This window comes from Xiphophorus hellerii, chromosome 1 (genome assembly GCF_003331165.1).
Source record: "Xiphophorus hellerii strain 12219 chromosome 1, Xiphophorus_hellerii-4.1, whole genome shotgun sequence".
Lineage (NCBI taxonomy): Eukaryota > Metazoa > Chordata > Actinopteri > Cyprinodontiformes > Poeciliidae > Xiphophorus > Xiphophorus hellerii.
In genome coordinates, this window is record NC_045672.1 from 3,600,505 (window position 1) to 3,626,315 (window position 25,811).

Sequence of the window (25,811 nt, forward strand, 5' to 3'; positions counted from 1 at the left end):
GCAATTGAGGAGGAGACAGCTCACTTGTGTTAGCACAGGAAAGGCTAGTGAGTAGCACATGTAGGCTGGTGGTCACCCACTGGATTGTCTACTTCTTCTGTTATCCACATTAGCACGGATAGGCTCTAATGCATGTCACATGCACATATTTTATGCCAACAACTTCACTTGATAAAAGTTTCTTTAAAATATCGGTACATGCTAATAGTTAGCCTCTCTTGCGCTAACACCATCCCATTTGTGCCAATGGACAGCAGAGGGAGTAGAAGATTCACTGCAGAATCAGCCCAGACATAGTAGTTACTAGTCTCTCCAATACTAACATAAGTGAATAGTCTCTTAATCATTTTCCAGCACCGGCCACTCAGTTGCTAATGGTGGCCAGTCAGATCAGTAGCTAGCCTTGCAATGGGTATAGCTTCCTGTAACAAGGAAGTAGCCACTGCTGGGTGGTAGTCTTAATTTTGTCCACAATACTGAATCATACTAAAAATAATTTGTCAATACCAATATTTGCTGAAATGAGTGAACCATAAGACTACTTCCTTTGATCAACTGAAACCAAAGTGGAGATGTCTGTTCATAAAGCAAATCTGGGGGTTTGGAGAAAAAACAATCCCAGCACAACATCATAAACCTCATAGAAATTGATTGGGCACATGGCATTCTAGGATTCCTTTCTGTCCTAAAGTTATCGAACAATAAATTTAAGGTCACCTGTAACGTAACCTGTAACAAGTGGAGAACAAAATTCCACAACGAGGTGAGAGTCTGGATACACAATGGACAGGATGCTTTTCCATCACAGAACTGTTCATTATAGTCTCGTTAAGAGATTACAAGAAAATCTGTCTCCCTAGAAGCAACATATTCAATTTGTGGCAATTTGGATTTTTTGCAGACCCCTGTAGATATGTAGTGAACATCAGAGCTGTGCAACAGGAAGCTGGTTCTTGTTTGGCTGTGAAAACCTCTCTGCAGGGAGCAATGTGTCCTCCCAGCTACTTGGAGCAAAAATAAAATGAGGGGACGACCTTTTTGTTTAACACAGACTGTGGGAACCCAAGGAAAGGAGTTGGAATGGAACATTTGGCGTACAGTGAAAAATCTAAAAACAATATTTGCTCTCACAAACACTAGAGCAGTATTTTTTCACCTTACTGAATGCTTTCATTTTAACGTTAGGTCATCTTTCTTGAATTAGGTTGGGTACTTTTCTAGTTTTCTCATTAGTGTTCACCTTGTAGTGAATAAGGATGTTTTTACACCTGATAGTCCAGTAGACTTGGTTCGAATGGGGACCAAAATTGCGACATTTGCTACATTTTCAGCTTGTGCAATTTGCATTGTGTGAAACAAACCAAACCTTTTGAGCAACCTGTTTACTACTGTGGTGGCGCTGCACTCTTTAGGTCATCTCTCTTGATGACATGAACATGAAAACTCCCGAAGAAAACACTGAGCGCAACTTCCTTCTTCACGAAATGTAAGCAAAAACAAAACAGAGTGACGTCAGATTTTAGTAGTGGTAGGATTTCTTTTTTTTCTTTGGCAAAAGACCACGAGCCATTTCTCACACTAATGCTAGACACAGATGTTTGTTTTGGTTGTACTTACCCAGAATACCCCACTCTATAGTCTGCTTCTTATTTTTGTAGCATTCTCTGGACCACTTGGCATTCACGCATTGGAACCGTACCAGAGTTCACTTGAACCTAGCTGAGACATAAGAGCTCGCTTTTTTGGTCCGCATCTGAGTTTGATTACACATTCACACCTCCCCAAATTAACCAGACTTTAAATGTAAGCAAACTAGAGTTTTACTAATGCAGAAAGAACAGGACTTGTATGAATGTGTTTTAAGATACTCTGGGCAACATCTACACTGGAACTTTTTTCTTAAACGGGAAAGCATCTAGCAATTTGTGCCTCACACCCATACAGAAATAGAATTTTTGGGGACCTTAAAATTTTTTTAAACGGGTTACAGAAAATTTCACCAATTTGTATACACAGTGACAGCAGAAATACCTCTTTTATTAATAAAAGGAAAAAAAAGTGGTGATGTATTAAGGTGACCTATAATCCAAATGTGGAGTATGTGTAATACATTGCAGCAACAATGGCTGATTACGTGCTTGTCTTGTAATTTATTAGTTTATATACCAACATAACACAGAGGAGAGGCTCAACTTCGTCATTACTCCACACAGTTGTGTCATTACTCCATTCTTGTTTTCTTGTTGTGTTTACCGCTGAGCTCGTGTGGGGGGTATATGCGCCTGTCCTGTACGTTATGTTTAACGAGGCTTACAGGTCTGGACGGGTAAAAAAAATAACATTTTGTGTTAGGGATAGGATTTCTCTGCGTTTCCGTGTGAATGAAAACATTTCTGGAACTGGTCCAGTGAGGTTGTGGGTGTTTCTCCAAACTGGCAACCCATTTTAGAAAAAAAAATATTCCCATGTGGATGAGGCTATAGACATTTGAGGTGGATTTTAGGGAGTGTTTTATGACCAAGCCATGCAAACCACCCTCAGAGATGCCATAAGAAAAATCCTGCAAGTTTGTGGAAATGCATGCATGTACATCTCAGCTTCAGAAACCTCATTTTAAAAAGTTAAAGTGCCTCAATCTGTTCAAATTTTGTTTTGGATGAGATCATTTGAATGCTTTTCACAAAGAAATGCAATTAGAAGAATTTTATAGATCGTTGTTGTTGCTTGAAGTCTCTTGTAGTTTTTTATTTTGACACGTATTTGACAAGAGCCATAGAACTACAGTTAATTTTGAAGAATTTCTATCATCTAGTAAAAATTGCTCTCCTTACGTCCCTGAATGGAATCTTACAAGCTGTAAGTGTTAGTAAAGCAGCTATTGCTCACCCACAATGACTTTATTCAACAGGTGGATGTGAAATTCTCCCAGATGTACAATCTACAGCCGGAAGCCTTGACTTTTCACTTTATAACTGTAATTATGCATTTTTTAAAAAACAGATTTAAATGACTTTAATCATCTCAGACAGCTGTTTGAACTCTTACAGAAAACAGGTGTACAACACAAAGAACCAGCATAAAGTTCAAAGCGCTGACAAGCTGGAGCAATATTCCCTTCAGGGAAGTAATGGAGCCTGTGTTGTTGTGGGGAAAACCGTGAAGGACTTTGGTATGCTAACAAGAATGCCTGTTCGAAAGCAACTAGGGTAACTTGGAAATATTCTCTTCAGTTTGTAGCCACAGTAGGTGATGATCTCTGGTTTTTGCTAACATCTCTTGGCTGTTTTCTGTTTATCCGTGGACGCTGAAATGTTTCAGTTTCGTTTCACTTTCATGGCCTCGAAAGTTTAGTCTCGGATCACAGCGATGATGAAGCTCAAAGGTCAGAGCCAGGATCAACTTTCACTGATTCCTCGCAGCTTTCTATAATTCCCTCTGTTTGGCTCTCCTGTGGGGAATTTTAGGCTCAAGTCTAAATATTAAAAGAAAATCCCCACTAACTGCAGAAACTTAACACATGTTTTAAGGATCTGGATTGGTTGCTACTGTTTTCTCATGGCTTCAGACTCTTAAGTTTTGCTCTTCCTCCTCTTGTGTGACAAGCTGGTGTTGTAGGAAGTTGGTCTGGTTTCCAGAGATAGATAGCTTTGTCTAAAGTTTGCTCCCCCGTGGTGTCAGACCCACAGTCTTTTATAACACCACTGGTTTGGCTTTGTGTGGCGTTTTCCTGTCCAACATGATTCACCAGACTCCTCCTTGCTGTTTTTGTTAGAAGAACAAGAGCACTATGGTAAAAGTGGGTAACTTAGTGCTGAGAGTAACAAGAGGTCAACTTCTATTGGCTCTTTAAAACCTTACAGCTCTTAAATGAATTTAGATGGCAAGCAGCAGCCAGCTGATTCCAATCAATGCATTTCATAAGATTTAATAACGTTCTTGCACTTTACAGTACAAAAAGAATTTCCTAAGCGAAACGTTCAGCAGGACGTTTGAAAAAAAAATACACAAATACTGAAGTTTTCACCATTCACCGAATGATTTATGTCTCCAACAAACCTCTAAATGCAAACCATTACAAATGTATAACTTATCAGGTCAGCTGGACTACAGTCTTACAGTTTTTACTCATTCAAGTTAATTGGAGTTTCCAGGAATTTCTAGATAGCATTCCATGACTTCCTTTTTTTCTTTGGGTGTACTGTATTGTAGAGGTCTGTTTCTGTTAGCCACTGGTCAGCAGGCTGGAATTGGATCTATATTTATCTTGAAACAACACACAGCAAGTAGAATAGTAAGGAACTGGTGAAAAGAATCTCCAAAGTGCACTCTTGAAGAACTGAAATCTTGGGATCAACCAATCTCTATAACAAACATTAGATATTTTCTCGCCTGCTATTACGGTTGTAAACATAGGGAGTTAGCTAGACACTAATGGGACCTTAACTTGACCTGTGGTCATTGGTTAGACAAGATTAAATTGTCTTTTTGGCAACAAACACTCCAGGTGGGTTTGGTGTGAAACAAGGAACAGGTTGAAAACACTGTAGTGAAGTGGAGGACCTATGATGCTGTGAGAACCTTGTTAGAATGTGTGTCACCATAAGACTTGTTAGACTCTGAGAGAAAAAAAGATCATCGTTCATCCAGGCTTAACGGTTGGCGTATTTTAGCTGCATATACAACAGAGATGAAAATGTGACTACTTGGCTGGAGTTATTTTTTTTGTGTGTGTCAGTGTGGGACAAATCTTCCACATGTGGAACCTCATATGGTGTTAGTTTTTTTTTTTTCAAAACAAGTGTCCTTGTTCTTTTATTTTCTCTGCTTGTTGTTTGACTCGGTCTTTGTCCATTGTGCGTTTTGTACAGTCTTTCGAAACTTTGTTTTATTTACTATCATTGGGCACAAAAAATGTTTTCATCAAATGTAAAACATGTTCATCTGAGAGGGGTCTTGGCGGATTCTGCCGTGTATGTATGACACAATGTTTAGCACACTTTGTTGGTGGTCTAGTGACAGTGTGACAGAACTAAAGTTCTTAATTTGCTTATAGGTATGTGTATACCTATAATAGGTATGTTATAGGTATGTGTCAACAAAAATACCTGCATCGTAAGATATCAGCACTAATCTTAGCGAACCAAGTATTCTTGAACAGATGAGGGAATGCAAAGGAAAAGATCACAAGTTTTTAACTGGCACAAAGTTGAAAGCTTCACTGGATTGGCTTGATAGTTAAGATGCACATAAGAGAACAGAGACTTCTGTTTTGTACTAGGACTAATTTGGTGATACTGGATACATTGAAGAGAGGATGGTGGAGATGGATCTGCCAGGCATGAGGAAGAAAGGAACTCAAGAGAAGAGTCACAGAGCAATGGAGAACCTTGAGGTTCTGGTTCTGATGGACTAAAATAAACCCAGAAATGTCATTTTATCTCTTAGAAATTCATTGCTGGCCCAAAACATAATGATAAAGACTCAGATAAGCTGATAATTTTGCTATATAATTACATTCTGGCACTTTATTTTTTTCAAATGTCCAGCCTTTTGGATTTAGGTAATGCAGTCAAAATATGTAAACCAATAGGCACGCATACATTTTATTTTTATTTTTCAATAAAAACAATGGGGAAAAAAATTCACATCCCAAGTTAATATTATGTAGTTCCGGTGTCTCACACAGTTGACGCAAAACAGCAACTTTGTCAGAAAGCTAACTACAGCTGCACCATTTCTCTCTTCTTTATTACTATCCGTAATAAAGAAGTAGAGAGTTTCTCTCTCTATTTCAGAGAACGAAGCTGCTAGCTCATTCACGATCATTCTACTGCAAAAATTACCACATGTGTTCCTGCTGCTCCTCATTAAAGTCACAATTAAACTCCTCCTTCATGAAGAGCTCTCTGATAGCAGACAGCATGTCCGCGGTCCACAGCTAAACCTTATATGCTGTTTGCAGTTTTCAGTGATGTAAATCAGCTGTGAATCAAATGGTTTCCATGCTGTGCCCTGATCGGTACAGCTGGTCCTGCTGGTACTACCCCTGAAGTTGGTATGAAAATCTGAGAACAGCCAGGCTGAGCCGTGCCGGATTTGCTAATGGAAAATGAATCTGGCCAAGGCGGATCGAGACCGTACTGGTTAGGGGTGGTCTAATGGAAACGTGTCTTCAGCTGCCGACACAAAGGCAGAACCTAGAAAAGATCCTTAAGGTCTGTCAAGAGTTCTGTGGACAGAGTTATTCTCAGTTCCTTCTGCCAAGGGGGACTATGACTCACGACATCTTCAAAAGATTGACTACAAGTTCTTTTAGAACCAAAAACATTACAGTAAGAAGGTACAATGTTACAAAACCTACTTCTTCCCAGAGTTCATCCAGGAGCCAAATCTGAAGATCAACGGTTTAGATGAGACTGGGCCCCAGATGAGGCTAAACCACAAATTGAAGGAAAAACCACCAACAATTTCTCAGCCTGAAACTCCTCTGGGATCGCTGGGAAAAGCTCCAGCTGACAACTTCATCAAGCTGTTTGAGAGAATGTCAGGCATTCAGCTGATCTTGAACTAGAATGCGAGCATTTGCAGAATCTAAGATAGAAAATTGTGCTTGCTATTAAAATTTTGGGCTTTGTTTAAATGTTCTGTGTCTTTCTAGTGTACATGTACCCCACATTTTGTAGGTATTCCCTCATGGACGAACTCTAACGGGGTCTCACAAACGTTTCCCCAACATTTCTCACAGCAACAACATACCAAGGCTGCTACCTCACGCTGTAGTTATCCCTTTCAGAGCCCACAGCTCCTAAGCCCTGCTTTAAGGGGAGAGTGAGCTGTGCATTATCCATTTGCTATGCTTCTTTCAGCTTTGATGGATCAAAGAGCATGTTGGGAAGCCAGAAGAGTTAGGGCCACTGCAGCAAAACAAAATGATGAGAGAGTAAAATGACAGAGGGCTGGCAATGGGAGAAGGAGGGGAGTAAGGATGGAGCTGGACAGAGAGGAGACGACAGAGGAGGACAGGGGAGGGGAAGAAAGGAGAGGAGAGGGTCAAGGTCTCCAGAGATTTATCCCCCTGGACTAACCTGAGGTGATTTGAGGAAGGTAGGGTGAATAGTCGAGTGTGCAAAGATTGAATTAAATGAATGAATGTACTTTGGATCACATTACTTGAAATTGGATTGAAGTATCTGATAAAGTAAATCCAGAGCAAGTTGGAGTTGGTCTTGACTCTAGTCTGTTAATGAAAACCTACAGAGAATGTTGGAAGAAGGCGGATCCAAATTTTCAAGAGTTGACAAACGGGAAGCATTTTGTTTGAAGCAGATTACAAGAGAAAATGAAGTGAGGAAAGAGGAAGGAAATATTGGAATCGGGAGATGAAAAGCAGAGGAAGAAAGTCTAAGATAGGAGAATTTTCCACTTATTGACCCAAAAAACAAAATAGAGGATATGAAGAAGGACATTAAAAGAGGTATTCAGGGATCTCTAGCCTGGAAAAGTTCATCCATCCATCTATGTATCTTGCTATCATCCTTTTAACTTTCTATCCATCCATTCTCTGATTTACAATTCAGTTCAAAAATACTTAATTTATGCCAAATGGAAATTAAATTGAGCTACTCCAACATCCTGCCACCCTAAGAACTGCAATTCTAGCAAGTTCCATATTTTAATCCCAACCATTATAGAAATATTTGCCAAAATTGCACTTAAAGTCTGTAAGTGCAATTTTTCTTCGACAAGAAAAATGTGCAGAATTCTTGGGTATTTGGGGAAGAAAGCATTGGTGAAACCTGAAAAAAAAGAAGATAAAGCAAAACACCCAGAAACCTTAAAGAATACACATGCCAGCTGGGAAGTGGACAGAAATGGAAAATGTTGTGATCAGGATCAGAAACAGGAAAAGAGGAATGATATTTATGGATGGAGACAGAGGTGAGGATAAAAGAGCAGAGCTAAAGAGAGGAGGGTGGGTGGAGGTTCAGTGAACAGGAAGTTTGTGCGTAAGTGTTGGCCGGTGGGGATGGAATCTGCTGCGGTGGGGGGCAGGGGGGTGTTTTTTCTGGCTCTCTGTAGCCACCCTTACAAGGCCCCTTGACTGGGCACTGAGAGAGAAGGATGAAGAGGAAGTAATGGAGGAGAAAAATAAGGGAAAGGTGGTAATAAAGAGAAAATGAGACCAATATGTTCACAAGCTCAGCAAAACTAGTCTGATCAGTTACATGAGTCTCAATTATTGGAGCTCTGACACAATATAGACTCTGAAAAGAAACTTCTCTATGTCAGACGTTCAATGAAAAGTGACATGCTGGACTATCTTACAGTCAAATTTGTTTTCTGAAGACAGAATAATCGTTATGAAAATAGCTAAAATGTGAAGGAGGCATATAACTACACCTGCAGACCAAATATCTATGGGTTATAATGAGACGAGATGATATTTATGATTTTTTTGTGAAAATTAATTAGGTGGCACTAAAGGTTTCATAAACCTTAAAGTGCATTTTAAAGTTTGAAAGCATTCAAAGCATGCAGAATACATTCAGATTATACATTAAAAGATGCTGTTTGGAGCAATTTAGTGCAAGTGGTGAGAGGCTTGTGATAGTAGGGAGTTTAACTGAAGCAGAGAAGCAGCAGTGAAGTCAGAGGTGTGGTTGAATTTTTCAAGATGTCAAAAGGGTAATATACATATATAAACCAAAATATTGGTTGTCTGCCTTGACAGAAATATTGCTGTCTTCAACAGATGGGTACAGATACTGTAGGTGCCAATTTGTATCAGGACCCAGACTTGGTCCTGAGGACAAACGACTGACAGATTTTAACTTCAGCCCTAAGTGGTTGCTGAAAAGGAGCATCTATTCTCATGGTCATTCATACAGAAACAGTAGTCAAATTAATCATTTGATAGCCCAAACATTCTTGCTACAGCTTTCATCAAACAAGACACGTCTCTGAATTTAGCTCTTTATCAGTTCCTCAGTTTTCCTGTTGATGTCTGATATTTCGTAGGAGCGGCAGTGAGCAACCGAGCCCCAGGCTGAAAGAAAGGAGAATAGAGAGGCTAACTCAGATTGCCTGCGTGGCGACACACCCCCAGGATCAGGGCCGCAGGAACTTCCCCTCTGTGCACAATGAAATCTAGACAAACCCTTGCCCTTTTCCTGTATCCAAATAAACAGTCCAAAACGGGCTCTTTGGCCAAAGCTTGCACACACGTGTGTTTGCGTGCGCATGCACAAGTGAGACTGAGTGTGCATGAGTTACATAAGTGTGGTTGTGGGTGTCAGCCACTTTCTATTAGAGCTAGCTGTCCAGCTCTGGCTTCCTTTGATTATGGTTCACTGACCTGTCAGGCCTTAGGGAACATGGGAATCAAACACGTCGCTCTGCTTGTGGGTCTCCTCTCCAGCTGTGTTTCCCTATATCTGGCTCCATGTTTTTTACTCATACTTCACATGTAACAAACAAGCTCTTCAACATAATTAATACTTGTATTTGACACTTACAGTAAGTGCTCTTTTTCAGTTGTGCTCAGCATTCTTTTAGTTTTCAAAGTGGTTGAGAAATGTAGATGGTGACACTTTAAGTGTCTTAATTATTTGACAGTCAAATAAACCTGTGCTGTAAAACTGGGTGAGTGATTAAAAGTGATTATGCTAAATATTTTCAATGAAGTTTTTAAGAAACCACTTGTTCTTTATTACTACTGCTTTATTTATCAAGCACTTGAAAAACAATCTCAATAGCGCTTAGTTACTACAGAGTAGTACATTCAAAATGTCTGATTTAATTTAAAATGTTTGATTTGTAAAAAGTTGTTACTGTAGTGATCTGTAAATATAATTTTTAACTCTGTATCTAAACTCTTGAGAACTGTCCAGTTAATTACAGTCATATTCAATAAATTAGAATATTCGTCCTGATGAATTTAATTTGTTGGATTAAAAATACCTTTTGAAAATAACCTTTAAGCAGGTATTAAACATGCATTTTCTTAAGCACATAATTCTACTTTTAATAATTTTTTTTTATTGGTCTGATGTAATGTTCTAATCTTAAGTCATGTTTTCATTAGCTGTTAGCAGAAAATCATCATGAGTCTTTGTCTAATCTGTCATGTGATTCACTTGGTGATGGAGCTACTGTTAACTTTTCAACAATATTCCAATTTATTGAATGCTCTATATATTTGTGTTTCTGCTTCAAATGATCACTAAGTAATCTTATTGCGATACAAAAATTCTGAACTAGATTAGAATTATTTTTGCCATGTTTTACTTTGCAAATTCACTCAGTTATTTTATTAGTTGCATTATATTGGACGATTTTCAAAATTTTGACATTTATTGTGTAAAATAATCCCGATTTCAATCTATGCTCAAAATTAAATTTTATAATTATAGAATTGGAAATTATATCATCGGGACACAGGAGGCTTGACATGCTGCAGCACTAAATTAATGCTGTAAGTCTTCTTCACAGCTAGCAAACAAACCTTAGCTGCATTAGCATCACCCACCAGACTGGCGTGTGTGCGTCAGAGTTTCTGATATGTCAGAAATAAGCTAAGTGAGGAAATGTCTATTTATTTAACACTTTATTTTCTGAAATAATCTAATAAACCAGAATATAAAGGTGACAAGTTGTAAAGAATTAAGATTGCCCGTTACCACAAGCTAGCTCATTAGCATAGGTTAGCTTGTTGTAAAACAGCTTTTGTTTTGAAATGTTGCTACCATTCACTTCAATTTAGAGAAAGGAAATAAAACACACACAATTTGTCTCATCCTTTGGAATTTTGTGACATTCTTCCAAAATGTTTCAAATGTAGTAATTTAGCGTGACTGAAGCTACTCTAAATATGGAGCCCTTATTTAACCTCAACAATAAAAACCTAGCCACATTAATGAAAATTTCACACCATTTTTAAAAATATTTTTTGTTTATTTTGAAGGGAAACACTTGTCTTAAATTATTCCTAATCTTTCAACCAGATGTGGCAAAGATGTTTTCTTTTCTGTTGGGTTATTTTTTCATGCGTCTGTTTTTTGTGTGTTCCAGGTGACGTCTGCATGCATCCCACCTCCCTCCAATGATCTGGTGAGTCCCCTTTGCACAAACTTTCTTTTCCTCAAGAGCATTATATGGACAGGAGAGGTTTTCCCACTCCGTCTATCCACAGTTGGGAAGTGTGGCTCTCCAAAACCACTGCATGGTTTTGTTTAGAGGCGAATTCCTTCTGGGAAGCCGAGCCCTCAGCTCGGTTGGAGCTCGGTTCATTTCTGGAGAGCAGTAAAATTTCCAGCTTGGGAGGTGGGGGAAGCAGTTGATGTTGCTGTAGGAAGTAGTTGTGTTTATCCATTAGGGAGTCTATTTGTTTAATTAACTCTGCTTTCCTTCCTCTGTTTTGCCTCTTCCTCTAACCCCTTTCCTCCCCTCTATTGCCTCCCTTTATCCTGTTTCCTAACTCTTACTCCCATTTTTTTCATTTTATCCAATCGCCTCCTCTTCCGTACGTCCCAGCAGCGTAGAGGAACAGCACCCTCTCGACACAACCAACACATGGTGAGCACGTTTTCACATTTACTCTGTCACCTCTTCGTCACTTTCACTATTCTCACTGTCCTCCTTTGTCAGTGGCCCTAATCCAGATGTGAACTAAATAATCTAGATGTGAACTAAATATTCACAACTGGATTAGGGAGAGACCGAAGTATTAAATTGACAGCAACTTAATTAGTTGTGTGAGTGTTTTGATGGCGTCATGAAAAGAGAACAGCAAGTGGAAATATTTATGCAACATCCCAAGATGTCAGCCAGAAAGTTTAAATTTTACACAAATGGGTCATTGAAGTGAACAGCAACCATAAGAATCCACTGAATTTGTTACGAAATAGCTTAAAGGCAACATATTTTAAACGTCATGAATGCACACTTTGCCACAGATTATCGATTTTAACATAGGGGGTAACAAATTGCTAAAATCTGCTGAACCTGGTAGCCATGTTTCTTCCAGCGTGTAATTAGTGCTTCTTGCTTTGCGAATTCCATGTTAAGAAGCAGCAGATAGCAACTGCAAAAGAAGAGTAAAATATTCAGCTACATACAGTCTCATTGGATCCCGTTTAAACAACTTCCATTACTATTACTACTCTACTAACAACCTGAATTGTAGTCTGACTGAAAAGTTTTTTCCCCTTTGTGGCATTTGTGCTTAGGCCTAAGCTTTCATTAAAACTTTGTAACCATTATATCCAAAAAGCCTAAAGTAGCACTGCAATCATTGATGTTGGGAACCACTGATGGAAAGGAAATGTGTTTGTTTTCTTCACAGGGATCAACCAAGTCTCTAACCTACACCAAACAGAGGAACACCCTACCGAGGTAAAATCAGTCTCATTGATTTTGTTCAATGTACTAATATACAATATGTTACAACCATGTCTACATATTATACCTAATAGGTAAAGTCAAGGGTCTCTCACATTTGCCTTCATTGGTCCCTGGCTGCCCAAACTGTCCTCTTTCCATTTGTTCCTGTTTCAAACCTCCTTCTGTGTGTTCTCAGATGACAGTTTAATGTCACAAAGTGATGCAGCAGTTTGATCTGATTTATGTTAGAAATAGAATCCAGTTTCCCATAATTCATGCTAAATGTATTGAGAAGTACACCATGCAAACGTCAAGGTCATTTTTGACAAATGTGTGGGTGTTTTTCAGTCAGTCGTGATTTTGGGAAGTGAAAATACTTTTTCACTGTATCCACAATTACATCTCCACTCTTCCTGGGGACCATTTAAAGTCACTGGAAATATATACTTTTTACTTTTATTTTAAGCTGAAGTTTGAGGACATCAAAACTTTGATGACTTGTGTACATTTTGACAGCATATGAAGCTCCTATATGTGAATTATTAAAATTCATGTCTGACCGCCATGCGAATAGAGGATCTTGTACAAGCTTATTTGACCAAGTCAGCTCATGCAAAGAGAATTAATGCAAACAAAGAACCTTGAAATAATCATACCTCCACATTTGGGTCTCCTGTTTTTCGTCTTTTTCACCAGGAGCTTCAGTATGGACCGTGTGATGGAGCGCGTGATGGAACGCCACTATGACTTCGACCTGACGTACATCACCGAGAGGATCATTTCTGTCTTCTTCCCTCCAAAGCTGGAAGAGCAAAGATACCGGCTCAATCTGAAGGAAGTGGCCGCCATGCTCAAATCCAAACATCAGGACAAGTTTCTGGTGAGGAACACTGGCGAGTTGTTCAGACCCTTCATCTAGCAAATGTGGGGTCTGAACAAATGCTCAAGTTTATGCAGTACAATAGAGCTTGGCAAGTACGCTGCAGCTACAGCAGATAAAAAAATATATAGATAAGGACCACACATAGCAGCCCATATGAGGCAGGCCCTCAGCAGGCCCTCAGCAGGCCCTCAGCAGGCCCTCAGCAGGCTCCAGGTGATCCAGGATGGTCCTCTGTTACACACTCTCTTCTGTTCCAGCTCCTGAACCTCTCTGAAAGACGCCATGACATCACCCGACTAAACCCAAAGGTAGATGTCCTCTTCGAGTACTTCTCCAATAGTCCAACAATCATCCGCTTAATCGTCTCAATTTGCACTTTGTCGTTCCTCATGTTTCCACCATGCTACAGGTCCACGACTTTGGCTGGCCCGACCTCCATGCCCCGCCGCTGGATAAGATCTGTGCCATATGTAAGGCCATGGAGAACTGGCTGACCTCTGACCCCCAGCACGTGGTGGTCCTACACTGCAAGGTCAGAGTTCAGGGAGGGCTTCTCTCAGACAGACATGCCAATGTTTCCCAGGCTCTTAACACAGATCCAGAAGGCTGATTTAGAGAGCTGGCTTCATACTGATTTGCTTTCACAGGAACTAATAAATCAACTGCATGTTGAAAGGCCGACTGAAGGTCACCGGAACGATGCATTTGTATAGACAACAACACATAGGGAGCGGCTTGAACTGAACAGAGAAAACACTGCAATAAAAATGTGAACATTTCTACGTCTGTGTACGCAGGTAGTTTAAGCTCAGGGTCATTTTCCTTTCATTTCCTTTAACTCTTAAATCTGGGGTAGGTAACTTTTTCAAAAAATATTTTTTACCCATTTGTTAAGACTGTCACCAACTTCTGACAGCATAATGTGAGGCAGATAATCTGTGAAAGAAAATCAAGCTCCTCCACCTTCTCCCAGCACTACTAAAGCACTGTTGCTGATTAAAGAACAACCAGTCAGAACCAGGAGGAGGGTCTTAGTGCTGTCGATCCTGCTTGTCTATTCGCTGCTCAGTGTGCTAATGTCAAAGAAACAACTTAGCGTTCCAGAAAACCCGTTTATCCAGCATCATCTGTGGTCATGCTAAGTAACTGTGAGCAACCCATACATGAGCTTGATTGAGAGCGTTAAGAACCCCCTCTGGCTTTAATTAGCTATTTCTGGCCAAGTTGTGTATTTCTGTAGTTAGCACTGAGAGAAGGCACTGGAGTTCAATTTTTCACAGATTATCTGTATGTCACCATACTGCCATGACAAAGTGGCAGTTTTAACAAAAAACCTTTTCAATAAAAGTTACATATCCCAGCTTTAAAAGGTTCGTTTGGACTTATTGAAGTGAGGTTCTGTGACGTTATTATCAAGAAAGATGTCATAAATCTACCGCAGAAGCTAATATCTGCAGTTTTCCCAGGCTACCAGTAGCCTGTCAAGTAGCATTGAAGCAACTGTGTTTCAGGTTCTGAAGCTGATTTTCTTTTGGATATTTAAAAACAAATATCCAAAAGAATATTTTTCTATATGCTTTAAAGAAAAATTCTTGAATTGGCAAATTTTTCCCAAATAATTTGGAGTTACATTCCACAGAAACAATCTGTGAATAAGAGGCTGAAAGTTAGAGATAGAAATATGTTTGTGGATAGTAGCTGTTGCTTTGTTTGGCGCTTTGTTCTTATATAGAGCGATGAGACTAATCAGCTGGTTGGACAATTGTTCAACCAGCTGGAGATCGCAGGAACATTACGTCTTTGAGTCAAAATCCAAATCTTTCATGAAAGATTAAAGATGCAAACTGATGAGTCGCAGCTGATTAACATCTGAACGGTACACCTGCCAAGCTCAATCAGCACGACCCAACGACAGGATCTGATTTAATGTCAGATTGGAACAAAATAATTGCTTTGCAGCTGTACATATGCAAACTTTGCAGATGAAGATATATGGTCGTTTTTTAAAATGAATACAGAAAGCTTGGGATGAGTCTGGGTCAGGCTTTAGAAAGGGCGTATTGGGGTAATTGTCCAGAGCCCCAATTTGTATATACAACCAATCCTCAGTTATTTGAAAATGACGACATTAGAGTAATTTTTTGGGAACAACATGGATCTACTGGTCAGGAGATGTAGTAAACCTACCAGGCATCAATTCATGTGAAGGATGACCTACTGATGTATTGTAACTTGCATTATTAGAAGATTTTTGCTGTCGTAGATAGGGCACCAAACCAGCCCCAGCCCAGGGGCCCACATTCTTATAATTCTGGCCCTGGGATAAGTGATTGTGTATATTACAAAGTTGGAAAGATTTTTGGAAGTTTTTCAGATTATGTATTCTGAAAAATTACCTAGATAACAGTTAAGTTCTTGATCAAACCCTTGAAAAACGTTCCTGATTTCAGACCTGTGATATGACTGTGTGCCTTTACTTTTGTTCTCACAAAGCTTTAATACGGCTTAATCTCTGGTTGCTAATCCTGGTGTAAAAATGTTACATATGAAGTCAATTTGGATTAAACTAACTGGACATTGAACTTATCGTAGCCGTTTTTCCTCTAAAAAAAATAAAGAAATAAATCCTTGTCCTCAAAAGAACCAGTTCATTCTTGTGCTGACAACTGGGCTCCTGCAAGTTTTGTTATTTATTTATTTTTATTACTTGTTGATTTTGGTCCGAAGAATTGAAATGGTAAAAACCAGACAACTCCTGAGCCTTGCCGACTTTCCAGAACATTCCAGCTGCAGGAAATTATCTATCAGCTGCAGATCACTGCAGGGACGAAGAAAACTGAGTTGCTGTCAATAAAACAAATAAAAAAAGAAATAAGTTCTCCACCAAGGCACATAGCAAAATGAGCTTTAATTTGTGCCCATTGTGTTAAAGAGGCCCTTACACTGGTATCTGGAGGGGGTCCCAATTGGAATTTGGTAGCTGGAATGTTTTTGGAATGTGTCAGGAAGTGTGGAGCTCCCTGCCGTGAAAAAGACACCGCAGGGAGCTTTTTAATTCCAGCTCAGCAGCCTTTGCACATTTCTCCATGTTGTAGTGTATCTGGTCTGCTCTCCTTTTTCTCTGCATCCTCGACTCTAAGAATCAAGGTCGCACCTCGAATTTTCAGGTCCTATAAGCCGCTTCAGTCACGAGGAAGCTAAACCGCCCTCGGTCAGATCAGTTCATGATGATTTTCTTACGTATTTCTCTCTCTTTTCTCCCCCAACAGGGCAACAAAGGTAAAACGGGCGTGATTATTGCAGCCTACATGCACTACAGCAAGATCTCTGCAGGGTGAGTGTGAGCGGAGAGGAGGCGCAACATCACTGCTGAATTTCTGGTTACTTAAAATATCTATGCTTTAAGTCTACAGAATGTCAAAATAAATAGGATTGAACTGTGTATATCTAGTTACAGTGTACAGTGTACCCTGGGACAATGACATATGATATGAGATACAACTAAAGCAATAAACATGTTAAGAGGAAAATAAATACATTGAAAAAAGTTTGATACTCCAGTTGTATAAGTATGCACACCCTTAAACTGATGTATTGCTGAAGCACACTGATTCAGTTTCAGCATTCAGTCTTCTTTAAAATGAATCTGTCGGCATTCCACATCATGATTTGGTAATATCGGATCATTCTACCTTGCAGAGTTGTCCAAATCTATCAGACTGTGAGAACATCTCAGTCAGAAAATCCAGTTAGAGAATTTTATAGCCATAAATCAGGTCCAACATAATCGATAATGTATAATATGTGCGTATGCACAAAAAATAGGCGGCACAAGCCGGCATGTATAAAACTGAACATTACATAAAAGTTTGCGTAAATGTAAGCAAACTTTTTACCTGCCGTGAAAATGTGCGGCAAAAGTAGAATTTCTAGAGGAAAGGTGAGCAGGTATGCGCGTACACACAGTTTTATACATTTGAATTTATTTTGTGCGCTGCACTTTTCAAAATTTGTCTGTATGCCAATTATTTGTGTAAAAACTACGCACTCTTTTATACATGAAGCCCCAGAAGACAGAAGAATCAAAAGGAATCATAAATATTTTTCATCAAAGCATTAAAATGTTCAAATTAATGCAACCAGATTACTGTAGATAAATGTCATATTATTCATATAAAACGTTTTGAAATCATTCATCATAATCTTAGCATTTTAATGGGGGAATGTACACAATACATTTAAAAGACTTATTACAAATATTAATCTTTTGGGGGGGTTTCCTGTTGACTTTTTTTGTTATTTTGTTAAAGGGGAGTTATCATAAAGAAAACAAATTTTGAATGTTTTTTGTGCTTCTATTTGGGTCTCTGCTGATTCTGAAAATAGCCTGAAGTGCATCAAAAGAAAATCGCCCTCACTGATTTTTGGCAATAAGTTAATGTTTTTTTGGTGTCTGTTACATGTGCCATTTCAAAAACCTTTTGAATGTAACGCCACAAATCAGCAGGTCCTTCACCTAGCAACCCCAGCGAAGCTGAGCCTATTACCTAGCAACCAAAGCTGAGCTCCAGGGTGTTTGTTCAGCTAGTATCACCAATGTTGTTGACTTACTATCCATGTATTCTGCATTCTTGTTGGTTGTGCAGGAGGCTCTACTTCTGCTTGTCAAAGATGTCTGATTGTATAATTATGCCTCTGCTTGCAGACATTTTCACGTGCGATTGTAAAAACATCAAATTGGGGGAGGGGGCGTGGCCAGCAGCTGCTTATTTGGACTTAAAGTGACAAGAGGACCTCAAACAACTTATTCTGAAAGGAGCTAAAAAAAGCAGAAACCAGAATGAAACCTCATTATCTAAGAATGATTTTGTGCAAAAAAATAGAATGAACATGTTTTGCATAGCCCCACAGACCTATCCTAACCTGTTTAAGGAAGAATAATAGGTCCCCTTTAATAAATTAAGTTTGTTGGATTACTTTTAGGAACAGTGGCAACCAGTTTATCCTGTGCTCTATGCCAGCTGTATCCGTTCCATGTACTTTTTGGAGCTCCATGATGGAAACCGTCAACTCAAAGCACTTGCGTGTTTGTGTGTGTTTGTGTGTCTCTGTGTGTGCGTGTACATCTGTGTGCAGAGCGGACCAGGCTCTCAGTACTCTGGCCATGAGGAAGTTCTGTGAAGATAAGGTGTCCTCTTCCCTCCAGCCGTCCCAAAACAGGTAGTGGCCGCAGGATGATCTGAGAGGAAATAAGTAGGGAGGATGCAGTGGGGAGGGTGGATGATGGTGTCCAACATCATACGTCAAATTAATGAATGCATCCGATTGGCGGAAAAAGGAAAAGGAAACCACTTCTGGCCTTCAGTTTTTTGTTGGACTGCGGTATCTTTAGCTTGAAAAATATCAGAGAGGTTTTTTATTCATATTAATTGATGGGGTTCATTTTGTTTCTTCAACTTAAAGTTGGTTGTGTCATTTGACAATAATGTCATCACTATGTTATCTGTTTGTTTCTCTTATCCTCCTTAGGTTATAAATACTAACTGGGCACAGCTAACTAAAATGTTAGCTGTGCAAACCCTAAAGCACTAATTATAAACATTAGTTCTGCTAACAAACACAATATTTTGGGGGAGTTATTGCTGAACCAGTAAAATGTGAACGTGAGGAGGGTTAGCTGAAATGCTAATGAAAAATTTTGCTCTGCAATTAGTGCATTAGCTGACCACTGACAGCTAAAAAATCTGTAAATCCATGCTAAAATCTTTCTAACTAGAGAAGGCTAAAATATTCTCCTTTCTTGTGTTGAGCAGAATTTACGGCCCAACATTACTTACATGACCAGATTTCAGACAAGCTTCAGCTGTCAGACACCATGACTTAAGAACACTTTGGTATATAGATGAGTTCAATGACCACAAACTCCCTGTGATTGCAAAACAAGTCCATATATTCACAATCTTGGGGTGATACCACCAATGAATAATCTTTCCTACTGTAGAATAGACTTCAAATGGCTTACAAATAGCTTTTTAACTCTTCCCAGTTTGACCAGCATCAATGATGGATTCCCTAAAATCATTGCTGATGTCTTTCTACCTTGGCATGGTTTTAACACACACACTTGCACACTCCAAACCTCTTGCTTTTAAAGAGATTTTCACATAGACCAAAGTAGCCGATCATGGCTCCTCCTACTTTTCCTCCTAAATACATTGAAAGCAGGTTTTTGATAAAAGCAGCCGTTTCCCCATGTCTGTAGCCCAAAAACTGAGAAAACATTTAAACTAAGCCCAGGAATTTTTTTCTCCTCTACCAAACATTTAAATACTGGTAACTACCTGGCAACAACAGTATGTGTTTTTCCTACTTCTTCCTTCTTCTTCCTGATTCTTATGTCCACTTCTTTTTTCCAGGTATATCTATTACTTTGGAGGCCTTCTCTCTGGGGCGATAAAGATGAACAGCAGCCCTCTCTTCCTCCACCAAGTTCTTATCCCGTCGCTTCCCAACTTCCAGGGTGAAGGAGGTACATTTCTTCATTAGTATGGAGCCAAACTATTAAAAATAGATTATTTTTGTTTCTTGAAACCCTGTTCAAATATCATGAACTGGGTTTCCCCCAGAAAACCTGCTACTCTTAGTGCTGGGGGGGTCTAGGGCAGTCCACTACTGGGCTATCGTCTCTTTGTATTAGAAAATGTTTAAAGTTACAAAAATTTAGAGGTGCACAAGCAGGCATCATAATATAACGTGAGGCCAAGCGGCAGGTGCAGGGATGATGCAATTGGGCATCCTTTGGCTCCCAGTTCGATGCGTAAACTACAAATCCAGCTTAATCCTTATTTCTGCTCACACTACTGGTGTACAAAAAACCCTTTTTTAAAATAAACAAATGACACTTGGCCTGGTGGCCCGCCAGGCTTATAGTACATTTGGGAAAATCCTGTATCAGACGGAACATCAGCAAAAAGCCTCAAAATAAAAGCGGGAAATGTAGTGTATGTTTTTTCGCTGCCAAAATAAAATGCTACATCATAATTTGAGCCTGTGATTCAGGACAAACAGGGAGAGAGGGAGAGACTTTGTTTTGATGACTGATGTCCTGAAGATCCTGATGTTTTTCTATGAAACTATGCTTCCAGGTTCAGTTGTAAGAAAATTCTTAACGGAACCAAGAAGTACCTCCTGTCACTGATCTGCTGTCCCTTCATATAAAGACACATCCTATAAGAGGATGTGATGTTTGTCTTGGCGTCATCCCCTGACAGGCTTTCCCAGTGGAATTGCAGCAGTGTTTTCAATGTAGACGCCATAGACGGCTGAATTCGCTCTCTACCCACACACATGTCCGTCTGTTTGTCTTTAATCTGATGATCAGGTCCAGAAGGAGTGGATGGAAGTCAGCACATTCCTCCGTCCTGACGCTGACAATGCTCACAAAGTCTAAAATTATCTCTCCTTTTCCTAGGTTACCACCCCTTCTTGAAGATCTATCAGTCCATGCAGTTGGTCTACACTTCAGGCATATAGTGAGTCTGCCTTCCTTTTGAAAGGCCAACTGATAGACCAGATAAGCATTGACATTTGACCAGTTTGTTCCAAAGTTAAGCAGTAAAAGTAGCATTGCGTACGCCGTCTTGTTTCTGAAGCCATTGTTGTTCACAGTGACCTTCAAGGCACTGGTGGGAGGCGACTGTGTGTGTCCATCGAACCGGCCTTGTTGCTCAAAGGTGACATCATGGTGAGTCAAATGTGAAGGAAATCCCACACTAAAGGTCTGCACTGCATAAACGAGATCTTGTATCTTTGGTCTAGTTTCTAACGCATATATCTTACACTTGAAATAAGACAAAACGAATTTACAAGTAACTTTTGCAAGATATATGAGCTTGTTTTACGTCACAAACTCCTTAATATTGATGAAAAAATGTGGGATAAATCACACAGTTTGTCTGCAACACCTGACATAGAAAAAACAAAAAATATCATAAGAAATATTCTTTACATGAAACAAAACTTTGACCTCTGGATTAACCTATTCACACCTCTTAAACTGTTTTGCATTTTCTCCTGTCACAGCCACGAACCTCAGAGAATTTTACCAGACTCAAATTATTAACACCCCAACACGATTTAGGGTTTGAACTACTCTTTTCATTTTACTTGCATGTTGGTTGCATTTGGAATATTTTGGACCAACTTGAGTATTTTGGGATTTTTTTTGTCTTGATTTTTTTTGGTTATATTTCCTGCCAGACTTGCACATTTAAAGTTTTGCCTATTCTTTGCTAAATAGCTTAAGCTCCGTCTGATTGGATGGAGAGTTTCTCTCAGTTTTTATGTTTTGACAAAGAGTCTCAGTGGATTCAGGTCTGAGCTTTGTCTGGACCGTTTTAACACAATAATAATGCTTTGATTTAAACTAATTTTAGTTCTGGTCGCCATGTTTAGGTTGTTCTGCTGAACTGTGAACATTTTATGAGGGTTTATTTTGCAGTTTTTATGAGGTTTTCCTCCTGGATGCGCCGTGATTCTTTCCTCAACACTGAGCAGCTTCACTGTCCGCATAGAGCAAGGGTGTCAAACTCATGTTCAGTGCAGTCTACATCGAGATCATGAATTTCCTTAAAGAGCCGGTTGTGGCAGACTGTATTAATAAAACTACCTATTAAACTGTTTCAATAATATTGCTCACACCTTATGCTGATATTTAACATAATTTCACATTGATGTAATTTGGCACTATCCAAAAAAAATCTGATTTGACTAATAATATAACATTTAAGTGCACAACTCTTATCTTGTAGTTCTATTTTGTCCTTTGGGATGTTGAGGGCCACATAAACTCAAGGCCTCGAGGCCAAATGCTGTTTGACACCCTGTGTTGTAGAGGAAAAGTACGATGCTGTCAACATTTCACCATGGCGATGATGTGTTCATAGTGGTGTGCATTGTTAGGCAGTGGCACTCTGGGTAACCGTCTCCTTCTGCTGCCTCCTAACCAATCAAAATGCAGGAAATCATATGAATTCTGGAGCAGGTCAAAATGTAATGAAGATCTTCTCAAAACATGTAAAATTGTCTTTTTTTCCCAACCCACAAGCAAGGGGTTCCAGCTCCCCATTAACTGCACACACATGAGAGGAATAAAAATGTCTTTCAAAACTCAGCTGATGGGTAAATTTTTTTTTTTATCTGGCGCTCTTGTGCAACATCTCCCATCTGTTTTTTAGCCACCCTGGGCAAAAACCACCAGTTAGGTTTCCAATCAGCAAAAATGTTCAGTTTTAGTCTCATTTGACCAGAAAACTCAGTGAGAGACAACATTTACTGACATTTACTGATTTTGCTACATGTGAGGGAAAATGGTCACAAAGGATTTTTAGTTAGAACCAGAATAAAGACAACAAAATACAAACACACATTGCAATTCAGATTTCATTTGGAAGAATTTTGGAAAAGCATGCTACAAAATTAGAATATGTGGAAAAGTTCATGGGTTGTGGATACTTTTGCAAGGCCCTCTAGTTCAGATAGGGAAAAAGAGCAGCTTGTTAACCAGAGATCCTAATTTGTCTGTGTGTGCAGTCTGACATTTCAAAAGTGTAGGTGTCACTCTTCAGGGAATATAAGGCCTCCCATTAACTCCACAGGCCTGCAATTATCCCACATCTGCTCCAAAACTCCATTGCTTCCCTCACCTTCTGCTGCCCCCTTCAGGTGAAATGCTACCACAGGCGGGCCCACAGTGCCGACAGAGACACGGTGTTCAGGCTGCAGTTCCACACCTGCACCATCCATGGATCCCAGCTCTGGTTTGGAAAGGGGGAACTGGATGAAGCTTTCACCGGTGAGTTTATCCAGTTGGGTAGATGCAGCTGGCAGGAGTTAAGGAACCAAAGGTCACAGACATGAAGAGTGAGGATTTGGGTTTATGAGTTGTGTTTTATTGTGTACTTTTTCTAATCCGTTCGCGATTGGAGGAGAGGTTTTCTTGCAAAGTCATCTTAATGAATAGCTGACCAGTTGTTTTGTTTTTTTTCCCCAAGGTTTCTTCTTGGGATTTGGCTACTTTTTTTTTTTACCATTTTCTTTTGCTTTGTTACTAGAATTATTCATAATTAAAGGCAGACTTTAAAAAAAAAAAAAACAGAACATGCCTGATACATACACATACATATGGAGTAAGCTATTTTTGATATCTGAACAGTATCTTAAATTATAATTTGGCCCATACTCTATCATATGATTTCCTTACATAGATTTGAACATGCTAAACATTTACAACAGTTAATTACATTTTATTAACGTGCAGAAGTCCCGACCCTGAACCTTTCTATTGTGTTTCTGGTATGCACAATAGAAAGGCATAAATCTGTCGCTTGTGCATAAATCTGATGCACAAGCCACATCCGCAAACAGCAGCAATGGACGATGAAGCTGCTCCTCTCAGCCCACTGGGGGTTCAGTTTTGTTTAGAAACAAAACAATCTGATGGGATACTGGAAAAGACTATTGTTTTCAAGTTGAGCTAAAAGGAATTACCCCATCAGCAAAGCTATTGAAGCCTAAAATAGCATGTCAATGCTAAACATGTTGCAGCATAGATGTCCCTAACGCTAATGTCAGCGTCCACGGTCCCCTACAGTTATGAACGCCTTCTTTTCTAAAGTGTCATGAATGATCAGGGGTTCCTGAAACACTGAAAAGCTGAATGGGTAGAGTAACAATTTGAACCACTTTGATTGTTGAATAACCTGAATAGCAGATAAAAGACAATAAATGTCTGGTTTTGAGCTCATATATCTATTTATGCAATGATTTAGCAACAAAAGGGGGATTTGAATTGAAAATGTAGCTTATTTTTTCGATGTATAGTTTTTGATCAGAATTTGATTAATTACAGATCCTGCGATTAACATGATTAAAAAATGTAATCGAGTCCCACCACTAACATATGTATTTCTATGTATTTATTTATTAGATTGTTCATTTAGGTCTTGATTGAAACCCTGTTGTGTATGCTTTTGTATGAACTGAACATGATTCTCTGAGCATTATGCAGGGTGGGGCCATGGCCTCCCCCTGGTCAGCCTTTGCACATGTCAGCAAAGCAAAGCCTGTCACTTTGCTGTTGTTGCCCCTGAATTTCCCTACTGCAGAACTATGATATTGCTGTTTCCAATATGAATTAAATAAAGTTTACATTTCATTTTCACAGAGAATGCTTTTTAGCAGCAGCTATAAAACCGTATTACTATGAAGAAATGTTCTTTATTTGTGTTATTGAAGTGCAGTCCCTTTATATCTTATAAAATGTTGCAAGGAAAATGGTATTGTCCCCCAAATACCTCATTTATTTGGGCTCTGTTACGGTATATCGTCATCTCTACACTGACTGACATAATAGCAGCCTTTGAAACTGGCATTGTGGGAATATATCTGCAGTGGTTTGGCCTCATGATACTGTGGTCAAATAAATCCTTAAATAGTAGTGGTTTAATCCCCATCTTGGAAGTAATAACAGTTCCCTGGTGTAGAGTACAGTGAGAATTAGATGTGATGATACACGGTTGGTGGACATGCATTACTTAAGTCTGTAATGAATGTGTTTCTTACTTCAGCTCTTCCTCAGTTTCACTTTCTCTGAAATAACAGACTGCATGTTTGTAGGAACAGTGTGGTTTTTATTCCTTAGATGAGATGAAGCATTAAAGTGTGTGATTATCGGTCACGCGCCTCTATATACAGTACATCTGAGGAATAAGTGTTGGAGCTTTCGAGGGTTTTCCAGTATGCTAAATAACCATTTCCCTTTTATATATCTAAATATATATAATAAAATCATTTATTTCCAGAAACTGATTGGCTTTTCTATAGCCAAGGATCTAGTTTCTATGACGTTTTTCTTTTAAATGAGCATTTGAGCATTTCATCTTATCCCCAGATGAACGATTTCCATCCGATGCCACTGTAGAGTTTGTCTTCTCCTCAGGACCTGAGAGGGTCAAAGGTCAGTATGCCCAACTTCAGATTTTGCTCAAGTCTATTTCTGGACATTTATGTTATTCACTCATTCAAAGAAAGAAAGAATTGGAAACCCAATGTGTGCTTTTCCACAGGCCGCGAGTACCACAAAAACGACCCAGCTGTCATCGTCGACTACAACACTTCAGATCCGGTGGTTCGTTGGGACTCCTATGAGAACTTTAACCAGCGATATCAGGACAGCCTGGAGGGTAACTGGTGTCTTAATGCCCCATTTCTCAAATTTCACCCACCCTAGACAATCAGAGGCACACAGTCATAAAATATCTAAAGTACAACAGGGCTGATAAGAGTTTAGTTCATCACACAACTTTAAGTAATACTGTTTACAGATAATGTGGTTGTGTTGAGATCTTCATGCCTTGATCTTCAATGTGTGCTGAATCATTTTACATCCAAGAGTCAGAGAACCATTCCACTCAATTCTCATCTCTCTTCAGTCCTCTGTATGGGATTTCCTCCACTGAGCTTGTTGGGCCAATCCGTCCAACAACTA

The 25,811-nt window shown here is 39.3% G+C and overlaps 1 protein-coding gene and 1 long non-coding RNA gene across 7 annotated transcripts in view; both read left to right on the plus strand.

Annotated features, from left to right (window-relative positions):
• Positions 1–25,811, plus strand: part of LOC116720590 (uncharacterized) — a 957,300-nt gene that overhangs the window by 678,927 nt on the left and 252,562 nt on the right. The window lies entirely within an intron of this gene.
• Positions 1–25,811, plus strand: part of tns2a (tensin 2a) — a 72,674-nt gene that overhangs the window by 36,101 nt on the left and 10,762 nt on the right. For 4 of the 6 annotated variants that reach the window (XM_032563477.1, XM_032563494.1, XM_032563501.1 and 1 more), the window contains exons 4-17: positions 11,071–11,109; positions 11,533–11,574; positions 12,344–12,393; positions 13,078–13,261; positions 13,522–13,572; positions 13,674–13,796; positions 16,534–16,598; positions 18,401–18,484; positions 19,681–19,793; positions 20,736–20,796; positions 20,933–21,008; positions 22,988–23,117; positions 25,215–25,280; positions 25,390–25,506. In XM_032563477.1, the coding sequence (XP_032419368.1) occupies positions 11,071–11,109; positions 11,533–11,574; positions 12,344–12,393; positions 13,078–13,261; positions 13,522–13,572; positions 13,674–13,796; positions 16,534–16,598; positions 18,401–18,484; positions 19,681–19,793; positions 20,736–20,796; positions 20,933–21,008; positions 22,988–23,117; positions 25,215–25,280; positions 25,390–25,506 (1,201 nt within the window). The remainder of the gene's footprint in view (positions 1–11,070; positions 11,110–11,532; positions 11,575–12,343; positions 12,394–13,077; positions 13,262–13,521; positions 13,573–13,673; positions 13,797–16,533; positions 16,599–18,400; positions 18,485–19,680; positions 19,794–20,735; positions 20,797–20,932; positions 21,009–22,987; positions 23,118–25,214; positions 25,281–25,389; positions 25,507–25,811) is intronic. The other 2 variants (XM_032563485.1, XM_032563509.1) reach the window with 1 other exon arrangement.